General features: G+C 35.6%; 1 protein-coding gene across 2 annotated transcripts in view; it reads right to left on the reverse strand.

Moving 5' to 3' along the window:
- The window catches only part of LOC141393541 (ADAMTS-like protein 1), a 115,311-nt gene that overhangs the window by 35,077 nt on the left and 57,565 nt on the right, over positions 1–22,669 (reverse strand). For both annotated transcript variants that reach the window (XM_073966623.1, XM_073966622.1), the window contains exons 3-8: positions 16,146–16,250; positions 15,737–16,068; positions 15,440–15,584; positions 14,627–14,771; positions 8,878–9,007; positions 7,989–8,091 (exon numbers count right to left, since the gene is read on the reverse strand). In XM_073966623.1, coding sequence (XP_073822724.1) covers positions 7,989–8,091; positions 8,878–9,007; positions 14,627–14,771; positions 15,440–15,584; positions 15,737–16,068; positions 16,146–16,250 — 960 coding nt within the window. The remainder of the gene's footprint in view (positions 1–7,988; positions 8,092–8,877; positions 9,008–14,626; positions 14,772–15,439; positions 15,585–15,736; positions 16,069–16,145; positions 16,251–22,669) is intronic.

Genomic DNA, 22,669 nt, shown 5'->3' on the forward strand with positions numbered 1-22,669 from the left:
TTCTGAGTGAAATCAGACACATTTTCAGAATGAAGTTTTTGATTTCCTATATTTTTCGCTGTGGTGATGCTGCTCATCTGCAAAACATTTTAGTATATTTTTAGATTTTTTTGACTAAAGGTTCCTAAGATATCGCGCCTTGAAGAAGTCGAATTCTATAAAACTATATGCAAAGAAATACTCATAACTTCTTTACTATTGGTCCAAATAGAACATATATTTTTTGGCATTTTTTTATCAGCTGTCTATTAAAAAATAGCTTGGAGCCAATTTTCGCGATTTAATATTTAATGCAAATTTTTATTAATGATTGTACTCTCCAATTTTCTTGAAATTTGTTTGCATTAAACTATGATTAATTACGAAAACTTAAAGTCCTATTTAAAATTTGTCAATAACGTTTTTCCTAGATACATATGGTAAAAACCAAATTTCCTGTACAATTCCATTTGAGAAAAGTTAAGAAAAATTTTGCGAGCACATCTACGATTTTTGATATAGAGGATAAGGAAAAAAATTCAGATTTCAAATCTGTTCGCGTTCACAAAATTGGCCCATGTGCGCAAAAGTTGTAACGGTTTTTATTCTTTTATGCATATATCAGTAACAGCATTTGACATCTACCGTAGATGCACCATAATTTCTAAAATTTGTTTTTATTTTCGCGGAAAATCAAAAAACTTAAAAAATCTTGGAGCAAATCTAATTACCTCAGAGTCCGTATAAAACTCTAAAAAATAAATTAAAAATACGTACAGATTCTAGACAACGCGTAAAAAATATGAAACCAAAATTATAAACATAGGCCTTATAAATTGCATATTATAGCAACAACAAAAGAGAAACAACTTATTGTTAAAATATTATTTCAAATATATTTTTTTTGGTTTGATTAGAAAAATTAGATACAAATATTTGGGAGTTCACAGGGTTTCGGATTCGAGGTATTTTTGGCACGACTTCGACTCCAAACCAGTTTTTTTCACGACTCCGATTTTGGGTCGACTTCGAGAGTGAATTCCTATACCATAAAATGAATAAAGTGTGCACAAATTTTAAACTTTTTCCTATATTTTGGCTTGTATAGGCTAATCTGTTAGTTTTTCTTTACATATTCTTTAGAAAGGGCATTCGTTCGAATATAATACTCAACTACAGAAAAAAATATGTTGTAAAATTCGTATCTATATTGTACTACTGAGTCGTACATTAAAAATAACAGCAAAAACACGTTAGAAAGTTTTTGCCGGTTTGACGGGTTTTTTGCCGGTTTGACGGGTTTTCTGTACGGAATTCCTCCGCTCCGCATGATAAAATCTCTAAGCCAAAATATGTAAAAATGAAGGGGCAATACAAATCATAAGCAATTCATGACCATGTTTTAAACTGGATGAAAGCCAATGAGATTGGCCTTAAAAGGAGACACCTAGTTGTAAAGCCCAACAAAAGCCAGTTTTCAAGAATTTTTCCGAGAAAACTACGAAACTTTGTTGGTAGATTTTTTTCTTCGTCTGAAAGAGAAAAATATTATTGTGGCAAATGGCCGTCTACGAAACCCGGTTTTTAATAATCCGATTTCTAAATGTCATTTCGAGAAAAATAAATTTTTAGTTTATACGCTGCATACAAAATACAATAAATTTTTCCCTTCCAACGCTCATATCTAAGGCAGGATTGTTCCGATCGACTTGAACATTTGACCACATATTCAATGCTATTTATACTTGTTTTTTTCTCAAATTTACAACTGGGGATCATCCCTTAAACTAAAATTCGGCGCACACATTTTGAACTTTGACGTCCTTTATTACTTTTCCCGATCCTACATAAATTTTCGGGTGAACATTTTTGTACAAAATTTCATCCTGTGTTACTTTTTCAGTTCAAGAACAAAAAGGACATGCAAGGAACTGAGATAGAAGGACAAAATATTCGACAGAAAGATTCCTCACGCTATTTAACTGAAAACATTCATCTCGAAATGATGAAACACTACCTCCAAATAGGGAAATGAAGCTATTTTCTCAATCATTGTTGGCGGTGAATAAAAAACTCATTACGAAATAACTCAGAAATTTCAGCTATGTGATCTTTTGGGGTTCTTAATATACTCAATAGGGGCTTTCATTCTGAAAGGGCATTTTCCACCCCCAGATATTCCTTGACTTCCATTTTGTGTCACAGTGTATTCAGTAGGATTTCCCATAGAGACTACAATGTATTTTAATTTAATTTATTTATTTTTCCAATTCCAAGTCCGAAGACCTCATTTAAGAAATTGACAAAACATCAGGACATTTAACTTAACAGAAAAAAAAAATAATTGGAAAGATGCTCAATATGGTACAATAAAAAACATTTAACAGCTTCAACTACACAACTACATTTCACTAATTAACAACAGAACAAGTGAAAGAATCGGTATATAATAAATAAATCACAATCCGGCTAAGAAACTACTCGGTTTCCGAGCACCAATAACTCACAATATTACATATAAAAACCAGTAAGGTAAGGATCATAGTCGGGCGGGGCCGACTATATGATACCCTACACCACTGTGAATATGTAAAATATATATAGTAGATATATATCAATTTGAACTGATTTCTATATAATATGGTACACTTATTACTAGACAAAATTCCGTTACACATTTCAAATTTCATCAAAATTGGACAGATTTTGGGTGTTTGGTGCAGCAAATGCGTCAAATCGTACGAACATATATATGGGAGCTATATACAAATCTGAACCGATTTCGATATAATTTGGCGCACTTATTTCTAGACAAATTTCAGTCACACAATCCAAATTTCATCAAAATCGGACGTATATATAGCGTGTTTGGTGCAGCAAACACGTCAAATCTGCCGAAAATATATGTGAGAGCTATATCCAAATCTGAACTGATTTTCACCAAAATCAACAGCATTCTTCCTAGGGTTAAACAAATTATAATCCCCAATTTTCAGCTGAATCGGACAAAAACCTGTACGTTGCGAACAAAAATACATGGACAGACGGATGGACGGACGGACATGGTCTATTTCGTATCCTTTGGATGTTACATACAAATGCACAAAGACATAATACCCGTCACAACAGTGTGGTGTAGGGTATAAAAACAATCAAATTACGGAAATTTAGCATCAATCCTAACAATTTAAATTATGTTTAAATACAATTTTGCACGGGGCACAGAATAAAAAGTACAACTCAATAATAGAATAAAAGGATGACTTATCATGAAAAATCAGATGAGAAATCCAGTAGACCTTTGTGAGAAGATCAGTAAGTCTTCTGGCAAAAAGGTTGAAGGTCTAATCTTAATTCAATTGTCATAGAACTTTTGTTTGCAAAGATCAATTGAACCAACAAAATAGGAATGAATCGACTAGACTTCTGATGATAGTGAATATCCTGTGAATTGTCCTCTAACTTAGTATAATATACCGTTTGTTTATATGTTTTCTTATAGCTTTCTTTCAAAATAAATAAAGATTTTTTAAAAAAAAATTGGTTTGCCGAATTTAATGTTATATTTTATAACGTAGAAAAAATTTTGCCCGGAGTCGGAGTCGACTTATTTTTTTTCGACTCAGACTCCGAATCCGACTCCAGCAAAATTGTTCTACTCCGACTCGTAGACTCCGACTCCGAAACCCTGGGAGTTCTCCAACTATTTCGCTAAAAGCCCATACACTAATTAATGTATACTGCTAAAACTTCATCAATAAAAATGGTTTACCATCGCGAGAGCTTAACTGCTTGCTGTGATAACTTATAAGGATAAGAATTTAAGAGTAATATTGAAATACAATCTTTCAAAAAATATGAAAATTAAAAATTCTTTTATTCGCTAATTAGTTAAAGTCGGTTGATGCGCATCCGATTTTGGATACAGCTACTCAATCTCTTTCAATATCTATGCATATTTCGAAGTTTCACTCAGCGGTGTGCCGTCAGTTGCATCTCACAATGCCTAAAACCTTAAAGTGGGTAAAAGTCGCGCATTAAATTAAAATCACGCGCAACAATATAATCTTCCAAACTCATAACAGGATTATAGAACTCAATCCTGTTATGAGTTTGGAAGATTATATTGTTGCGCGTCCGGATTATTAAAAAAAATAAAAAAACCCGAAGTTCTTCAAAATGCCAGCATCAATTTTAGATGGATGTAGTGGATATATCGAAAAATTATACGACAGTATCATGTTGCCCATGGAGTATTATGTCATTCTTTCTTTGGGCATAGGTCTATAAAATGTATGGTTAAGCCAGAAAACGGAAGGGAACATAAAAAACTTGTTGGCTTCAACCCATTTTTATTACAGTGTTTTATTTAACTTGCTTTGGTGTGTGTTTAGTTCAAATCTGGTAACTCATTTTTAACACAGTTGCAGTTTACCAATCGAACTAAAACTTTGCACACTTTTCAGATGTGAATGACAATACATGAATATGAAACCAAAACCAATATTGGTCAATTTTTACACTGTTTTACAGTGTTTTATCTAATTTGCTTTTCAAATCTGGTAACTCATTTTTCACATAGTTGTGGTTGACCAATCGCACTTAAAATTTGCACACTTTTTAGATTTGGATGACAATACATGAATATGAAATCAAAACTAATATTGGTCCATTCTTACAGTGTTTTTACGGTGTCTAACTTGACCCCCTTTTAAAATCTGGTAACTGATTTTTAACACGGTTGCAGTTGACCAATCGAACTAAAACTTTGCACATTTTTCATATTTAGATGACAATACATGAATATGCAACCAAAACCAATATGGGTCCATTTTTCCTATAGCCCCCATATAACGGTACCACCCGACTTCTGGTATTTTGACGATTTTGTCTTCATTTTTAGCCCAAATTTGCTGTAACTTGACATTTGGAGTTCTCAATAGTCCAGGAACTTCCCCACTAAAAATTGTGGATGTAGGTCAAGGTTTAATACAGCCTCCATATAACGGTACCACCAAATTTCAAGCATCTTAATCTAGCTTTTCTGCTCAAATGGTCTGTAATTAGGCATTTGGGGTTCTCAGTGGTCAAAAAAATGCATTTACTAAAAAGTTAAAAATAAAAATTAATTTAAAAAAATTAAGTTTCAGTGTTTTATTTAGAAATGCACTTAAAACTAAAAAATAATTTGTCGCTTAGCCTCAATAAATATATTCTTTCTCATGATGTAATCTCTCCAATAAAACGCTTGCATTTGAATTATAAATGGTTGGCAAAATTAAAATGGCAAGCGTTTTATTGGAGAGATTCCATCATGGGAAAGAATATATTTATTGAGGCTAAGCGACAAATTTTTTTCTAGTTTTAAGTGCATTTCTAAATAAAACACTGAAACTTAATTTTTTTAATTAATTTTTATTACCCATTCTTCTACATTGATGCCAACACATCTTCCACGAAAATTAATTTTAATGGTAGACATTTAAGGATCCCTCCTAAAACACTTAATTTTAACGAATTTCGGTCATACTATATATAATATGTTAACATTTCCCGAATTCTGAATAGGTGAAATTCGGATTCATCGATTGTAAAACATTTTTGGTTTTTACCATATATACCATTGTGTTAAATATGTTATTTTACATAAAAAATAATACGATGCATTTATTAACATTTGTTTTGTTGTTTATTAAGGAATTTATTTTAAACATCTTAAAAACTTCTTCATTTTACGATTTTAAAAATTGTTTAGCAATTAGTGTACCATCATTAGGGGTTAGTACTGAATAACGTTTTTTGTGTCCGCTATAGCTTTAACCATTGCATATTTTAAATTCAAATCCTCTTTCGTATTTAAATAATCATCTTCTGAAGAAAAAATCACTTTAATATTTGGTAGATTATTTGGCTCGGATACCCAGTCATATAATTCCCGAGCTGTACTTATTTGTTCATCAGTGTAGTTTGTTTATTGTCCGGCTGGTACGATAATTGCTAATCCAGTTTCAAAATCGAAATATATTTGATTTTAAATATGAAATCGCAAAAATTGCACCAAGCTCACAGTGCTATGTGTTTTCTATTTTTTTATTAGATAGCTGATAATACAACAAAAAATACAAAAAAAAATTCTACTTGGACCAATATTAAAGAAGTTATGAGTATTTTGTGTTTTCATATAGTTTTTACAGAATTCGACTTTTTCAAGACGCGATATCACTTGAACTTTTAGGCCAAAAAAATCTGAAAATATACTAAATTGTTTTGCTCATGAACAGTATCACCACAGCAAAAAATAAAGGAAATCAAAAACCTCATTTTGAAAAGGTGTCGATTACATTCAGAAATCCCTATATATTCTTACTCAGAATAAAATTCTGAGTCGATTTAGCCATGCCCGTCATTAGTAATCATTCTAGCGTCCGCATTAATTGAGCTAAAATGCTGTATTTTCGCACCCGAGTGTCTTTTTTGCATAGTCAGGTCAAGTTCGAAGATGGGCTATATCGGCCCACTTTTTAGTATAGCCTCCATATAACAATATTTTCCCATTTTCGGCATTTTTAGGATTTCCCTACATTTTTCGTCCGAACTACCCGCAATTTGAGATTTGAGATTCCCAGTTGTCACAAAAATTCTACACAAAAAATTGTCAAAAAATGTAACGCTTCGCCTGAACTAACTTTAAATGAAAGGTACATACACTATGGAAGTTTTTGCAGATTCTGGACCTAAAATGTTAATAGATGAGAAAAAATCATCGGAGGCATTTTTAAATAAACCACGGTCAAACGTCTCATTTTTTGGATTTCTTTAGGTTTTCTGTATTTTGCATGGAAACTGCAAGTCCTATCGAAACGATATTAGAGAAAATGTTGTGAAAATTCTATACAAGATTTAACTTTTTTAACTTTTTTATGGCGAACATTTCACAGAAAGAATTATCCAAATCGGTTCAGTCGTTCTCAACTGATGCCATTACCAACGAACGACATTTGATAGCATTTTTAAAGAAATAGGGTATAGGGGAAGTAACCCTCCCCTTCCGAAGTTCAACAAAATTTGTAGCCTATTTTAACCGGGGGCCATCCCTGTACATTCACTGGCAATTTCAGGAAAATCGGTTTCTTTAGGTTTTCTGTATTTTGCATGGAAACTGCAAGTCCTATCGAAACGATATTAGAGAAAATGTTGTGAAAATTCTATACAAGATTTAACTTTTTTACTTTTTGCCAGGTATTGCCATTTATGAGATACAGAAATTTAAATTGGGACAATGCACTGGATGTATCGCCTCCTTATAAAACAATGTCATGCACGGTGCGCCTTAAGTATCTCTAAATGAAAAGAGCTAACAACTAAAAAGTTTTTGCAGATTCGGAAACTACAGCGTAAAAAAATAAGAAAAATAATAGCCTGAGGGATTTTTATATAAATCGGATTCAAAGGTCACGTTTTCAAGGTTTCAGGATTTTCCTTGAAATGAGACTAAAGAAAATGTTGTAGCAGTAAAAAATCTTTACAATATTTTCTTTAGTACCATTTCGATAGGGCTTGCGGTTTCCAAGCAAAATCCTGAAAACTTAGAAAACCCTAACAATGTGGCCTATGACCGCGGTACTGCGACTTTTTTTATTTTTCTCATATATGAACATTGTTGTTTCAGAATCCGCAAAAACTTCCCGGTGTAAGCTCCTTCATTTAAAGTTAGTTCAGGCAAACCGAGGGGTCTATGTTTTGGTATAACCCCCTCATTGTACCTCCCTATTTTAGGTGCATTTTCAGATTCAATTTAGGCATGTGAGATATAAGTGGTCATTAAATATCTCCAACTAAAATTGTGGGCGGAAAAGAAAACCAATTATTCCATTTTAGTTAAGAATATTTATGGTGGAGGGTAAAAAAGTTCTTAAAGATTTTAAATTGTTCTAATTCTCATTTAATTATTTGTTTGTCTCTCTCTCTCTTTCTTTAAGATGTTTACAATCACGAATTTTGGAACTTACTCTAGTCTTTATACCATTGTTTTCCTCGGCACAAACAACCATTCGTGTACGTATTCCAGGTCCACAGGGCCGATCACATGTACTCCAGTTGTCAGCTATCCATCTGAAATTGCAATAATTATAATTTAGTGTTTTAAGAAAAACATGTTAAGATTTCTTTGAATATTAAATTTCTAGATAAGGAAAAAAATACTGTACAACATTTTTATTACTTGTCCCGAAAATATCTGGAATCCCCTCATGGATGTAAATGCCTTGAAAATATCTTAATTACTCTTCTGCAAGAATGACAAATTTCTGACTACAGTTTTTTGTTTATAAGTTTTACCTTTTAAAAATACCGGTGCTGTTCCACATAGTTCCTCTGTCTCTCTCTACAATCCACACACACATGAAATATTAATTTAACTGAGATTTAAATTTGTTTGGTTACTGGCATTGTTTGTTTGGAACTTTAATTACACCGAAAAACTCTATCTAAAACATTAAATTGCATTTGTGGCCTGTATCCTGTAGAATACAAAAACTACAGCGACGACTACAACATAGTTCAGCAAAAATGGCAAACACCAACAAAAAAAAACTGACGAAAACACTTCATCCTACGTCTTGGATTCAAAAAGAAAATATGTCCGTTAGTTACTCACATGAAGGCATGCATACAATGCATATGTGTATCTGTACGAAAGAAATTCTTCACCCACCACTCGAAGGATATTTCCGTAGTAACCCTCTCCCATTTTGCCCTTAAATGCAACACATGAATTGTTGAGATGAACTTCCATTAGCATTCTACTTGAGCTTTCCCACACATCCTACTTCCATCCAAATCATCTATTCCCCACAGCTGCTGAGACATAAACTCAAAACTTTGTTTACATTTACCTACCTGGGCGGACAGGTGTGTGTATTACACAATTCCACTGATGGTTCTGGACGATTAGCAGCACTGCATAGAGTATCATCCACTTCGGAGCCAGTCATACGACTACGGCATACAATACGTGGCATTTTATAGCCTGAAATGGTAGCAAACAAGGGAATTGAAATAAGAAGTTGAGAAAAAATAATAATGTTTTGAATATTTGAGTGGTCATTTAGTAATCAGAGATTATTTTAAAAGATAATCAATAATGAGATAAATTTACAATGAATATTTCATAAATATAAAACAATCGATTTTTGTAAAATATAATAACAATTAATTATGTAATAATTCACGAGAAAAACAATAATGTGATATATTTAGAAATAATACATTACAAAAATAAAATAACAATTATTTTTGTATTTTTTACAGAATTAGGAACTTATCGATTCTAACGAGGAATGGATGAGCGGAGACTTGGATGTAAGTTCAATACGAAAAAGAATATTTGTTTATTTTTGTTTTCGCGTATTTTTCTTTACCAAAATATTTTTTGTGTTGGAGGATATCCATTCACATCTCATATACTACACATGGACTAAAGAATTTTCTCTATTTTGAAATCTCTAAAAAATTATACAGGGATTTATCAGCCAACTTTCTGTTATGTAGTTTTTCCGGGGTAGGGGTAGAGGCGTGTCCCAGTATCTTATTCTCTTGCAAAAATGTAACAGAACATGAAATTTATAATGGGATGTCCTAACAAAAACTTTGACGAAGAGTAGTCTCAATAACAAAAACAAGATTTAGCGGCAGGGACTTATTAACCCAGTACCAGCAGGTGTCGCACAATGTCGCGAGTTCATATTAACTGTGGCCAAAAATATAAGGAGTTGTCGTAGGTGCATCAATTTTGGTACACGTACCTATTATTGACATACAATCTTCAGGACAAAAACTTGGGTTGGTCGGTCCACTTTTTGATATAGCCCCCATAGAACCGTACCTCCCGATTTTCGGTATTTTTAAGGTTTTAGACACAATGACCAACCTAAAGTATTCAAATTTTGTGGTTAGTCTTCGGCAGAGGTATCAAACATTCCAACAGAGAATTGTGGGCTTAGGTCCACGTTTTGATATAGCCCCCATACAACGGTACCTCCCGATTATCGGTATTTTGAAGATTTTAGCCTCATTATTACACCGAAATTGCTGAAATTTGGTATTTAGCCTTCTTAGGGGGCATTATAGCTTCACCTTGAAATTTGTCTGCATAGTTCCACTCCTTCATATAGCCCCCATAGGACGGTACCTCCCGATTTTCGGTATTTTGGAGGTTTTAGCCTGATTATCACACCGAAATGGCTAAAAATTGGTATTAAGTCTCCGTTGGGGGACTTCTAACCTTCCACCAGAAATATGTCGGTATAGGTCCTCGTCTTCCTATAGCCCCCATAGAACCGTGCCTCCTCATTTTCGGTATTTTGAGTGTTGTGGCATCAATATCCACCCCATATGAGTGAAATTTGGTATTTAGTCTTCAAATTGTTTGTGAGCATATTGAATATATCAAACTCTTGTCTTTATATATGAGAAATTTCCTTTAAAAATTTTTTTGACCGATTAGTGGTCAATAACGGTGATTTTTTTGTAAAAAATCGAATTTTGATTTTTGCTGTTCACAATTTTTTTTAAAAATTGATATTTTTAAAATTCTCTCGTTTTAAAGCAAGATTATTAGGTACTTAATAAGCCCACAAAAATATATCATGATCGGTTCATTTGTTTTCGCGCTATAGCCAACACCACAAAACGATTTGTTAAAAAAGGGGGTATCCTCTCAGTGAGATGGTCGCTGAAAAAGAGAAATGACACATTCTGCAAACCTCTGCAGCTGGGAGCTTTTTATATTTGAAGTACTCACTTTTTACTACTCATACAGCAAAAAATATCGATATACCTTTTTATACCATTTTTTCCCGCTCCACTCAATTTAGGAACCATTTTTGCAGAGACTGTTACTTTTAAATTTTAAATATTAACGCATAATATAATTTATTAATTTTAGAAAAAAAAAAACACAAAAATACGTATTAACTAAAGTAGTCGGATTTAAATCCTCATATAGCAAAAACTACTTCACGTATCAGTACCAAAATTCAGATTCTTCTTAATTAATATGTTTTCTATCACTCCCCATCAATAAATTTGTTCAACGAAGTATTTAGTTTTTACCATTTTTGGCCACGGTCGTGACACTGTGTGTCGTTGATGTACCCATGAATCACAAACAGTTGTGATCCGGCGGTGTTTTGACAAGTGCGGAACCGACCTCTCAAATCAAAGAAAACAACTAAAAAAATTTAAGTTCGGTCATGCAGAAATTTTAATACCATCCATTACAAAATATTCTGAACAAAAATAGAATAATAAGTTTTTTTCCTGTCCACTCATATTTTGTGAATACGGATACCCCAAATGCCTAAATAAAATCAGAAAATCTATATAAAAACGTCTTCAAACGGAAGGCACCTTTATGTCTGGGCTATATCAAAGCGTAGATCTATGTTGACAGTTTTTTATAAGTTTTGTGACCACTGGGAACCTCAAATGTCAAATTACAAATTACTCAAATGTCAAAAATTAGCAAAAGGTCTCAAAATACCGAAAATCGGGAAGTACCGTTATATGGGGACTATACCGAAACGTGGAACTATCTTGACAAATTCTAGTGGAGAAGTTTCGTGACCACTGGAAACCTTAAATCATAAATTACAGGTCATTCGGTCAGAAAGTGAAGGTAAAATACACAAAATACCAAAAATCGGGGTATATGGGGGCTATATCAAAATGGACATCAGACGTACGTGGCTATATCGGCTCAGAATTTTATCCACATCAAAAATAATTATACAAGGTGGCGCAGAAGTAAACTTCCGATGTTTTTGGCTGTAATTTAAAAAAAAAAAATTAAAAACTTTGATTCTTCTTGTGGATTATTTTTATTTGGTCTTTTAATTTTTTTTTCAAATCAAGTCGAGAATATGATGTCAGATAAATGGCCGCCGCCACAGTTTATTGTCATTTGAGCCCTTTTTATGGCATTTTCCATCACTTTGGCCAAAATTTCCGTCGATAGGCCCTCAACTTCTTCACGGATATTGTCTTCAAGAGCTGAAAGAGTCTGAGGCTTGTTGACATAAGCCCGCGACTTCAAAAAGCCCCACAAAAAGAAGTCCAGGAAATCTGCGACGAAATTCACGTTGTGCCAAAGTCACCGACCGATTATTGGTCAAATAGTCACCAATATTCCGCGTTCTGGAGCTGTGTAGCGTAACATTGTTTATTAACGTGTACTTCGCATGTGTTTACTACACAAATGTCAAAACAGAACTGACCTCACGCCATATGAGGAGTAAGTACTAAGTGTAAGAGTCTGGAGTTACAAACAATGGTCCAATTGTTTGGCTAGTCAGTCAATACCGACCGACCCATACCTTCGCGGCACTACGGAGAAATGTTTACTAATTATCCCTAAAAGCTAATTTTTCTCACCGGCCCCAGAGATGCATTGAAAGGTGGCATCAGGGTTTTTTTTTCGATAATTTAGCTATACGAAGCAAAGACGTCACAGTATCTGTCGATCAATCTCTGATTGTAACGTGACCATCAAATATTTTCTTACTCAGAATATAACATTTTTTTTATCCTGCTAATAAAGCAGTTGACCCAACACATCCTAAATTTCTCGCCATTTCATTACTAAGTTCTGATCACTCATTATAACACCATTATAGTGGGGAATGTTTACTACGATGCAAGTCTTTGCAAATAATTCTCATGCACATGGCAAACAAAAAATGTATAAGTATTTCAGAGTTTATGCATGATGTGGCCGAGAAACAAAATAATAAATAGTACAAGTGGAATCGAAGTGTGGCAAGTCCACAGTCTTCGTATCTCCTCAGCCTTGGGTGTTCCTAAGCTCAGTCCGCTACTTTGTTCTGCTCGCTCCTGCGTCTTACTCCCACTCATTGCCAGTTTAAAGCTCGTAATCAGTTCCACACTAAAGCCAGCTCACTTTCTATACCGAGCTCCCTGCTCATAGGCAGCGCACAGCTCATTGCCAGCTCCCCACTCTTAGCCAGTACTGACTCGTACTCAGTTCACTGATCATAGTTGAGTTATATAGTTCACCAAGTAATTAGTTTAATTAAATGGTTCATTGGAATGAGCTTATGAACTAGATCATTCGATATAGTTTACTTAGTACCGAGCGGAAGATCGAAGAACGATCCACGAAGGAACGATTATAGAACGAACTATTAACAATATAGTCCAGAGCATCAGGATACTTAACTAAGTTCTACAAGGCTAGTTGTATGTCCCCAAAGCCGAACGAGACTGAATTTATTCTGTCGCGACATGTCGCAGGGAACTAAAGCAAACTCATGAAAAACCTGACTGTAACTTGACAAAATAAAAGTAAAAATTAATATCCGATATCTTTGGGATGTTGGACAAGGAAGAACTGTATTTCAATTTAACTTTACAACAGCAGTTGTTTCTACTTACGACAGATAATTCTTATTCACTTTCTACCATAAGTCAATTAAGTATTTCACAAATGGATGTTGATGGGGAACTTGCAACTGCAGGGAGTTAGCTACACGGGTTGAGACAAAAAGCTATTCTGAAAACGTCAACTTACACCTCGGTGTTACAGCGCTGAGAATGTTTTTTTTAAATGTTGTGGTCGATACATAATCAGGGCCTTCGTATCAGCTGTTCAACATGCCCTTCTGGTCTGCAGTTACACAGGAACATATTATCGCTGTCAAAAATTAGTAGCTGCGTCTGTATTTAAGTAAAGCGACCGCAAACAGCGACTGAACTCCAGGAGGAGCTGCTATAACTAGACGGATAACCATAAACCCTTTAGAAGGCCCTGGGAAACCACTGAACTAACTCTCCCCTGAAAATCATACAATAAGAACAACGAACAGAATTCACGGCCCTCAGTCTCTGGTCAAACGAGGGTGCTACTTCAACATATTTTGCCAAATAAGAAGAAGAAACATGAGTAGATTGTAAATCAATACTAGTCTCTTCGTTCCTTAAGGTTCAGTGGGTCCTTTTAGAGACACAGGACGCGACAGAATTTACCCCAACCGACGTTATATGACTTTACCGCAGCGGTAACTAAAATCATTCATTGTATTATTGTTTGGGCAATAGTCAAATTCATCAATATTTCTTCCATATTCAGTTTTTCTGTTTTCTAATTCTCTTTTCTCTCACTACCCTGTCGATATCTATGATAACTTTATGCTTTGGCGAATATATCCCTCATGACAAATCATTCTGTGATTTGCTACGCAAATTATCATGACGCGCCAGGGGGAAATTGTAGTGTAATCTCTTCCATTCTATCGCAAAAATACAAAAACGTATTTTTAAAAGAAACCCCATCCCAAGCAATACCCAGCCTGACAGACAATCTCCGGAGGCTTGGAATAGTATTCCAATGTTCTTCTTTGTATCGATACACAATCATATCGCTAAACATCATGACATTATGTCACATCATATTGACATGAGATTTTGATGGAGTCACATGGCCATGAAATACTTGCAACAAAAACGGAAATGCTGCGAACTAAGGCAACATGAATAGAAAACAATAACAAAAACAAATCAAATACGAATATAAAATCGAAAGCACAACAAAAGCAATAGACATCGAGACACAGAGGCATAAGCCACTTACCACCACCACAGGAGACAGTGCACAAGGACATCGGTACCAGTTCCCATTGGTATAACGTTGGTGAACAGGAGCTGCCATTGCCGCCACAAATGCCGCAAATGTCAACCTTTTTTGTTGAGCCAATTTTCAAGTCACAACCAATGCGCTAAAATGTGAGGAAGAATAACAAAAGCGGAGAATGTGTTAACGAAAAAAATATAGACTTTGGTTTTGTTATGGTAAAAATATTGTGTTTTATGAGCAAGGATGGCTGGCTGGATGGCTGCCTTGGTTAGTTGGTTTGGTATGGTTTGCTTCGGTTCTTGGTTGGTTTGGTGTTGTCGTCTTGGCGACATTGTAACCACAAACCAAGCACAATAAAAATGCAAAACAAAAATAAAATAAATATTTAAATTGGTTTCAAATATCACCCACACACAATACAGGTATTTATTTTTATGTCTTCTTGGCTTTGGCTTCCACTTTTAGTGTTGTTTTGGTGGTTGTTGTTATTGTCTTATTAGACAAAAAGCTACTGCCGGTGGTCTATTGAATAGACATATTCATATCGATAAACAATTGAATATAAGTTATGGGATTTATTAGCGAGAAAATATACATATAAATATATTCGAAATTTCTTGAAATAATTCAATTCTATGAAACAATTGAAAACTGAATGGCAAATATTTTATAAGTCTTTCGTCTCAGTGTAGGATACGGACTTGGTAGCACATTTTTTCCGAGTCCCGAAATTTCAGTAGCAACCGACATCTTTCAGTCCCCTTTTATACGACATAATTCGAAGTTAAAACAGGTATTAAATCCCCTTACCTGACATTTTCCTTGTACACACATATCTAACGAAGGGGGACGACATCGTTCTCCATCCATGACATGGGGACTCATTGGCACCAAAACACTTTGGTCATTCGAATCGCCAGGTTTGTGAGAACGTTCACTATCGATTAGGTGGCCTCTGAAAAAAAAACATAAACATTGTAGCGATAAAATTATATTTTTCCATAATAAAAAGGTTGGCAAAAAATCAAACAGTTTCTTTCTAACCGCAAAGAATTTTGACTTCCCCTAATGCTTCTTAACAATTCAAATATAATTTTTTTCACTCACCTACAAGCCAGCACACAAGGCTCCTTTAAATCATATTCCGGTATCCATTTATACATTTTGCCAGCATACGGTACCATATTCAGTGCCGTACAATGTTTTTCACGAAAATCAATATTTTCACGACATTTTTGGGTGTTACAAATGCGATAGCGGACACGTTCACCATTGCAACCATTTGGATTTTCACAGCGACGCGTTTGTTGCATCACACCACCATCACATGGACGCGAACACATTGACCATTCCGACCAGGTGGACCAGCCGCCATAAATGGCCATGCGATTTATAATGCTACTCGTTGACGGCGGATACATTTTGACAGATCTTTTTTGCTAGAGGGGGTGGTGGGAAAGGGAAGATTGTTTTCACAAAAAGAGAAAAATGCATTTTGGAAAATTTCGCAAATTACCTGCAGCTCATTTTCCAAATCTGTCGCTGTGGTCCATGTATTATCAAATGCTGTGCTGGCATTAAGCTCTTTGGCATCTACGGAGGTGGTTTGGTATGTTAAAAGCTGGAATTAAACAATGTGAAAATAGTTTATTAATTAAGAGAAAAAAAGGGAGGAATTATAGCACAGAATGTAGGTGCCCATAGAATGTATGTTCACGGTGTGCCCTCATAGAAGTTCATCGAGCAGAAGTCCACGGAAACCATACGCTCATCCCAATAGGAGTCCATAAGGACTTCTCAAAAAATTCCATGAGAACTTCCCAAATAAACCATAAACGAGACGTCCTTAAAGAATAGCACGGAGTTTCCTCATAGAATAACCTGTGGAAGATTATCACTTCTGCTCATAGATGACAAGGAAGTTTTCAAATAGAAGTCTGTAAGTTCTCCCCATAGTACATTTTCCGCAAGTTGACCAAAAGATAAGAACTCTTCATACTTTCTATAGACCCGTTCTGAAAGAAAGGGTGCTTCTATAGACCCTTTATGAAAGAAAGGATGCTTCTATGGACCCTATCTGAAAGAAAGGATGCTTCTATAGACCCTTTCTGAAAGAAATTGTGCTTCTATATACCCTTTTCGAAAAAAGGGGTGCTTCTATAGACCCTTTCGAAAAGAAAGGGTGCTTCTATAGACCCTTTCGAAAAGAAAGGGTGCTTCTATAGACCCTTTCCGAAAGAAAGGGTGCTTCTATAGACCCTTTCCGAAAGAAAGGGTGCTTCTATAGACCTTTCTCGAAAGAAAGGGTGCTTCTATAGAACTTTCTCGAATGAAAGGGTGCCTTTATAGACCTTTCTCGAAAGATAGGGTGCTTCTATACACCTTTCTCGAAAGAAAGGGTGCTTCTATAGACCTTTCTCGAAAGAAAGGGTGCTTCTATAGACCTTTCTCGAAAGAAAGGGTGCTTCTATAGACCTTTCTCGTAAGAAAGGGTGCTTCTATAGACCTTTCTCGTAAGAAAGGGTGCTTCTATAGACCTTTCTCGAAAGAAAGGGTGCTTCTATAGACCTTTCTCGAAAGAAAGGGTGCTTCTATACACCTTTCTCGAAAGAAAGGGTGCTTCTATAGACCTTTCTCGTAAGAAAGGGTGCTTCTATAGAGCCTTTCCGAAAGAAAGGGCGCTTCTATAGACCCTTTCCGGAAGAAAGGGTATTTCTATAGACCCTTTCAGAAAGAAAGGGTGCTTCTATAGACCCTTTCCGAATGAAAGGCTGCTTCTATAGACCCTTTCCGAAAGAAAGGGTGCTTCTATAGACCCTTTCCGAAAGAATGAGAAAGGCTGCTTCTGTAGACCCTTTCCCAAAGAAAGGCTGCTTCTGTAGACCCTTTCCCAAAGAAAGGGTGCTTCTATAGACCCTTTCCCAAAGAATGGGTCTATAGAAGCACCCTTCTATAGACCCTTTTCCAAAGAAAGGGTGCTTTTATAGACCCTTTCCGAAAGAATGGGTGCTTCTATAGACCCTTTCCGAAAGAATGGTTGCTTTTATAGACCCTTTCTGAAAGAATGGGTGCTTTTATAGACCCTTTCCGAAAGAATGGGTGCTTTTATAGAACCTTTCCGAAAGAATGGGTGCTTTTATAGACCCTTTCCGAAAGAATGGGTGCTTTTATAGACCCTTTCGGAGAGAATGGATGCTTTTATAGACCCTTTCCGAAGGAATGGGTGCTTTTATAGACCCTTTTTGAGGTCTTTGCTTGGAAGATATTGACGTATTCTCATAGAAGACAATGAGATCTCCTCATTAAGGCCATGAGTTCTTTCATAGAAGACCATGAGGTCTTTCATATAAGACCAAAAGGTAGTCTCATAGAAGACAATGGTTTCTTTCCATAGAATATCATGAACTATTTTCACAGAATACCATTAGGTCTTCTATAAGAAGAAAATTTGAGACCGAAAATTTTTGATGTTCTCGTCAGAGATTGCAGTGAAGACCTTCTAAGTGCAAGGTGGACATTCCGTCTTCTAATAAAAAACCATAAGGTATTTTCACCCCTGATCATGTGGTCTTCTCACAGAATACACTCAGAATTATTTTATATAAAGACATGGGAAACAATAGGTCTTCTAATATCAGGTAAATATCTTTGAATGCTGTAGGACTTTTGAAAGTCGTCTATACTGTCTTTCTTCTTCTCATCGAAAGCTATGAGGTATTATCAAAGCAAATTCCATAAATTCGGCTAATAGAAGTCAATTTCATCTACTTCTTGAGGTCTATCCATGAAACAGAATAGATTCGCCTTCTGAGCACTTCTCAAAAATGACTATAGAGTATTTAAATACTTATTTGTGTAGAAGTCTTGACAAAGAAACCCCCAAAGTTTTCCCATAAGAAGCCAAAGAATTCCAGATATAACTTCATGAGCATAACCACATACTTTTATTACTTTATCGCTTACACAAACTTAAGAATTAAGTTTACTCTTCATGTTACACACAATTATAACATAAGGACAACAACAACAGCAAAAACAAAGCTTAATGTGATTGACTAACTAACTAACTGACTGGCTGACTGTATTTCAATTAAAGTGATTTCCTCTCATGATATGTTTTATATACCCTCAAAGTGATTTGTTATTTTAGTGCCATTAATTTTCCCTACATTTTGCAGTTACAATCACACATAGCGATCTTTAAATAGACGTCGGACAGACGGACATTATTAACCAGAGCAACATGCGGTGGCCACTTCCGTTTCCTAGTCGTCGCCGCCGGTAAGTTTTGACAAACTCAAGTCAGAAGATATGTATAAATGACGACGACGTTCTACACGTTCGACCTTTCTTATATTGTTCGTCCGTCTGTCCATGTATGCTTTGGTCTATATCTGTTAGTGAGCAAACGTGTCTTTGGCTTCTAATGGACAACAAAACCCTAACAAACGATGCCCGTGCACGCTTAGTTCAACAAAGACACAAACTTACACACCACACACATACTTCCACTCACATAATGAATGATTTCCTAAGCTGTTTTATTTCTTTGTCGTCTTTTTTTCTATTTTTTTTGCTTCCTATGAATATTTTTCGTACTCATTGGTTGTGAGCATATACACAATCCTCCTTCGCTTCCCCACCGGTTTATGCTGGAGTCCTATGTTGGTTCGTCTGTGTGTGGCATTCATTCAAGAGTTATTAGTAGTTGTAGTTGTTAGTGCGCGCATATGTCTGCCACTTGTCTTGCTATGCCACACACGTCGTAAGGAAAATTGTTATTTTCCCCGGTGGACGAAAGCGTGCCGCATTACTTAGATGAAAGTGGAGGACATTTTGCTCACTCCATCAATTCAACAAGGTAATGGAAAAAGTCACAAAAACCGTTTACTAATACTTGAGCAGACACACACGCATATGCACACCAACTACGTTGAGGAGGAATGAAAGATGTAGGAGAGAGAAGACTTTAAGGAAAAACTTTCACGTGATATTCAGTTCATAAAAAAATGTGAAGAATAATTTTACTAATGTCATGGACATTCAGAGATTTTTTTAATATCACTGATTGCAACTTAAACCATTGTCACAGCCTAAGACATTTCAGCAAGAGCTATATGAATTGTTTCTACCGATATTAACCCTTTTCTTCTATTCCAAATAAATATAAGAAACAAAAAAACTTCACATTCCTTATAACTATTAAAATTAAAATATTAACTGTCCACCCCAGTACACACTTCACAATTTCCTTCAACATGTTCTCGGTATTCTCCATAGGCATTTAAAGATCTACAGCTATGACAACAAACAAAAAAGCCAAGCCAACATAAAAGCCAAGTTAATGTTTAAATACTTCATAGCAACATTTTTTTTTGTGTTTGGCAAAATTTAAATCATTTGCACGACAAGGACATCTTGCCTAAATGTAGGTGAGTGCGTCTGTGTGTGTGTAGTTGCTAGACTACTACGTCAATGTATGTAAGACACACACACACATATTTTCATGTTTAGAGGAATCTACATTTTTAAACGGCGATTATAGTTGACTTGGCCTAAGTGGCATATAAACGTTTAGAATATAAAAACCTTAAACGTTAATTGGCCTAAGGGTACAATTTTTATTTAAATGTTTGTAGAAAAACATAAAATAGTTTTAGAAAATTGCAGAGAAAATACATGTGTACATATGTTCACAATAAAGTCAAATAAATTCATCGTTAATCGTTATGGAATGTTCTTCTTTGGGAGTGATATATTCGCGTTCACATAGCGTTTCAGGTTGATGTACCAACCTTCCTGAGTGATTTTATATGGAAAGCCCAAGATATACTCTTGCTCCGCTAATTTCTCAGGTGGATACCAGTCACATGTTAAGGGTTGTGAATAAAAATGCGCCTCGTAACATTTTCAAATTATTACAACATAGAAAATCTTTGGTCCGCTATGATTGTAAGATTTCTTTTGTTAATTTTTGGATTTTCCGAAGAAGCAACCGTTAAAATAAACGGGGACCTCCTTAGCAATACATTTTATGATCAACTTTATTTTATTGAAGCCTCCAAATTAGTTTATTTCGCATATTAAAATCCGTCCGTTCTAAAATCATTGCAGCAACGAATATCTTCTACGTAGAGAAAAAGGTCCGATCTGGCTCAGAACAGAAGTTAATCTTCAGAAAATTACAATCACAATACATGAACACATACATACGTAGTACTATTGCCTCAAGAATTTTCGATAATAACCACAGAATAAATGTCGGCCTGTAAGACTAGCCTCTGCTCTCATCTTCGCCTTGCTTCAGTAGCGGGAACATACTGTCAGGTTGCGAGAACAATATCCAACCATTTTTATTGATTTTCTCGTTTAGAGTTAAGCTTGATGATCGGAAATTTTTTTCAAGTGAAAAAGTAAAGCCAAAGACTAGTCACCAAATTACGTTACCTGGTTTCGCTGTTGGTTAAGCAGCTCTTCATACGCATCAACTGTCGAATGGCTTCTCTGTTCTAGAACTTTTCGTTTTTCAAATGCAAATGTGTTTTTATACATTAACGGATATTTGGCCGTTGAAATGTATTTCTTCATGACAAACGCTATTTTGCGCTGCCTTTGAAGTTATGAGTTTGCCTTTGAACGCTAACACTCCGTGACAACATTTTTTGATATGTTTTCAATATCCAACCATATTGTACCGGGACTCTTGAGGCTCTAATCGTCTCCACAATGAGAAGAAGTCCCTCACTAGCACAACATAAGCAAGAATTCTTACAACACCAAATTCACACATATTAGTCTAGGATGTGATCGGAACTAAACAGCTATGATACACTTGATTTATTGAAAGTCTTCGATACCAAACATGCCAATCTGATCGAGAAAGGGTAGTAAAATTTAAAGGGCGTTGTTGATTATGGTCGTATATAGCTACCGGTTCGTAGCATGATCACTGCTCATATCCTCTTTTCCTCGTGGTCAACTAACTGATCGTATCCAACTTCCCGTTTACAACCCACTGATTGTATCCGGCTTTCCGCTTATATCCAGCTCACTGGTCAAATGCAGCTCTCCGCTCACAACATCCTTCCGCTCATTACCATCGCAACACAAACCGTACCGGAACCTAAATACCCACCGTCCAACATCCTCAATGCCAGGTGCGAATTTCCCGATCGCATTTACATACCGAATCAGGGAAATCGAGGATCTGACCTCTCAACTTGAACCTCATATCACCTGTACATTTAGTACTTTATCAAATTATATATAATTACATCTTGGAGCCACCGTGGTGCAGTGGTAAGCACGTCCGCCTTGCACTTAGAAGGTCTGCGGTTCAATCCCTGCCCATAACATCAAAATTTTCGGCAGTGGCAAATCCCCTCAGTGTAATGTAGGCGACATTTCTTGAGTATTCGAGCCATGAAAAACTGCCATAAAAAGTAGGTCCCATATACATAATTCAGCCAATATGAATCGGCGTCCATAAGATAGATCTCCCTTGTCCCTTCGGGCATGTTGTGGGAACATATGTATGTACGAATGTTCATCTGGATATCTATTTTTCATTTTATTACATACACTATGCGACATGAAAATTATTAACCATATTTAGACACCCCAGCGGGATAGAAGACCAAAAATAAGAAGACTCATGTCCCTGCGTTTTTTCCTAACACTCCAACTTTCGCGGTTATGGGCTCCCAACGACTGAGGCCTTGATGTCAAAAGAGATCATTTTGTCAGGCACATATCTTCTAAACCGTTTAGAATTTGGGTTTACTCGTGGAAGCAAAGTTGTAGCTCTCATCCTAAAGAATAATAATCGCGAGTACATAAAATCCAATATTAAAGAATCATTCCTAGAATTGTCATATGTTCTACGAAGTTGTTTATTGAAATCTTAGGTAAATTTTTGTAGCTGACTGTATCCTTAATTTTTGGGCGGTTCGATATCTGTGGACCAGAATTAATATTAGGGACCGTTTCTACAGAGTTCGTTCGTATGTTCCAGAAAGCTGTTTATTAAGATCTAAGCAA

Source organism: Musca autumnalis, unplaced genomic scaffold, assembly GCF_047663935.1.
Source record: "Musca autumnalis isolate F117 unplaced genomic scaffold, ASM4766393v1 scaffold_2, whole genome shotgun sequence".
Taxonomy (NCBI): domain Eukaryota; kingdom Metazoa; phylum Arthropoda; class Insecta; order Diptera; family Muscidae; genus Musca; species Musca autumnalis.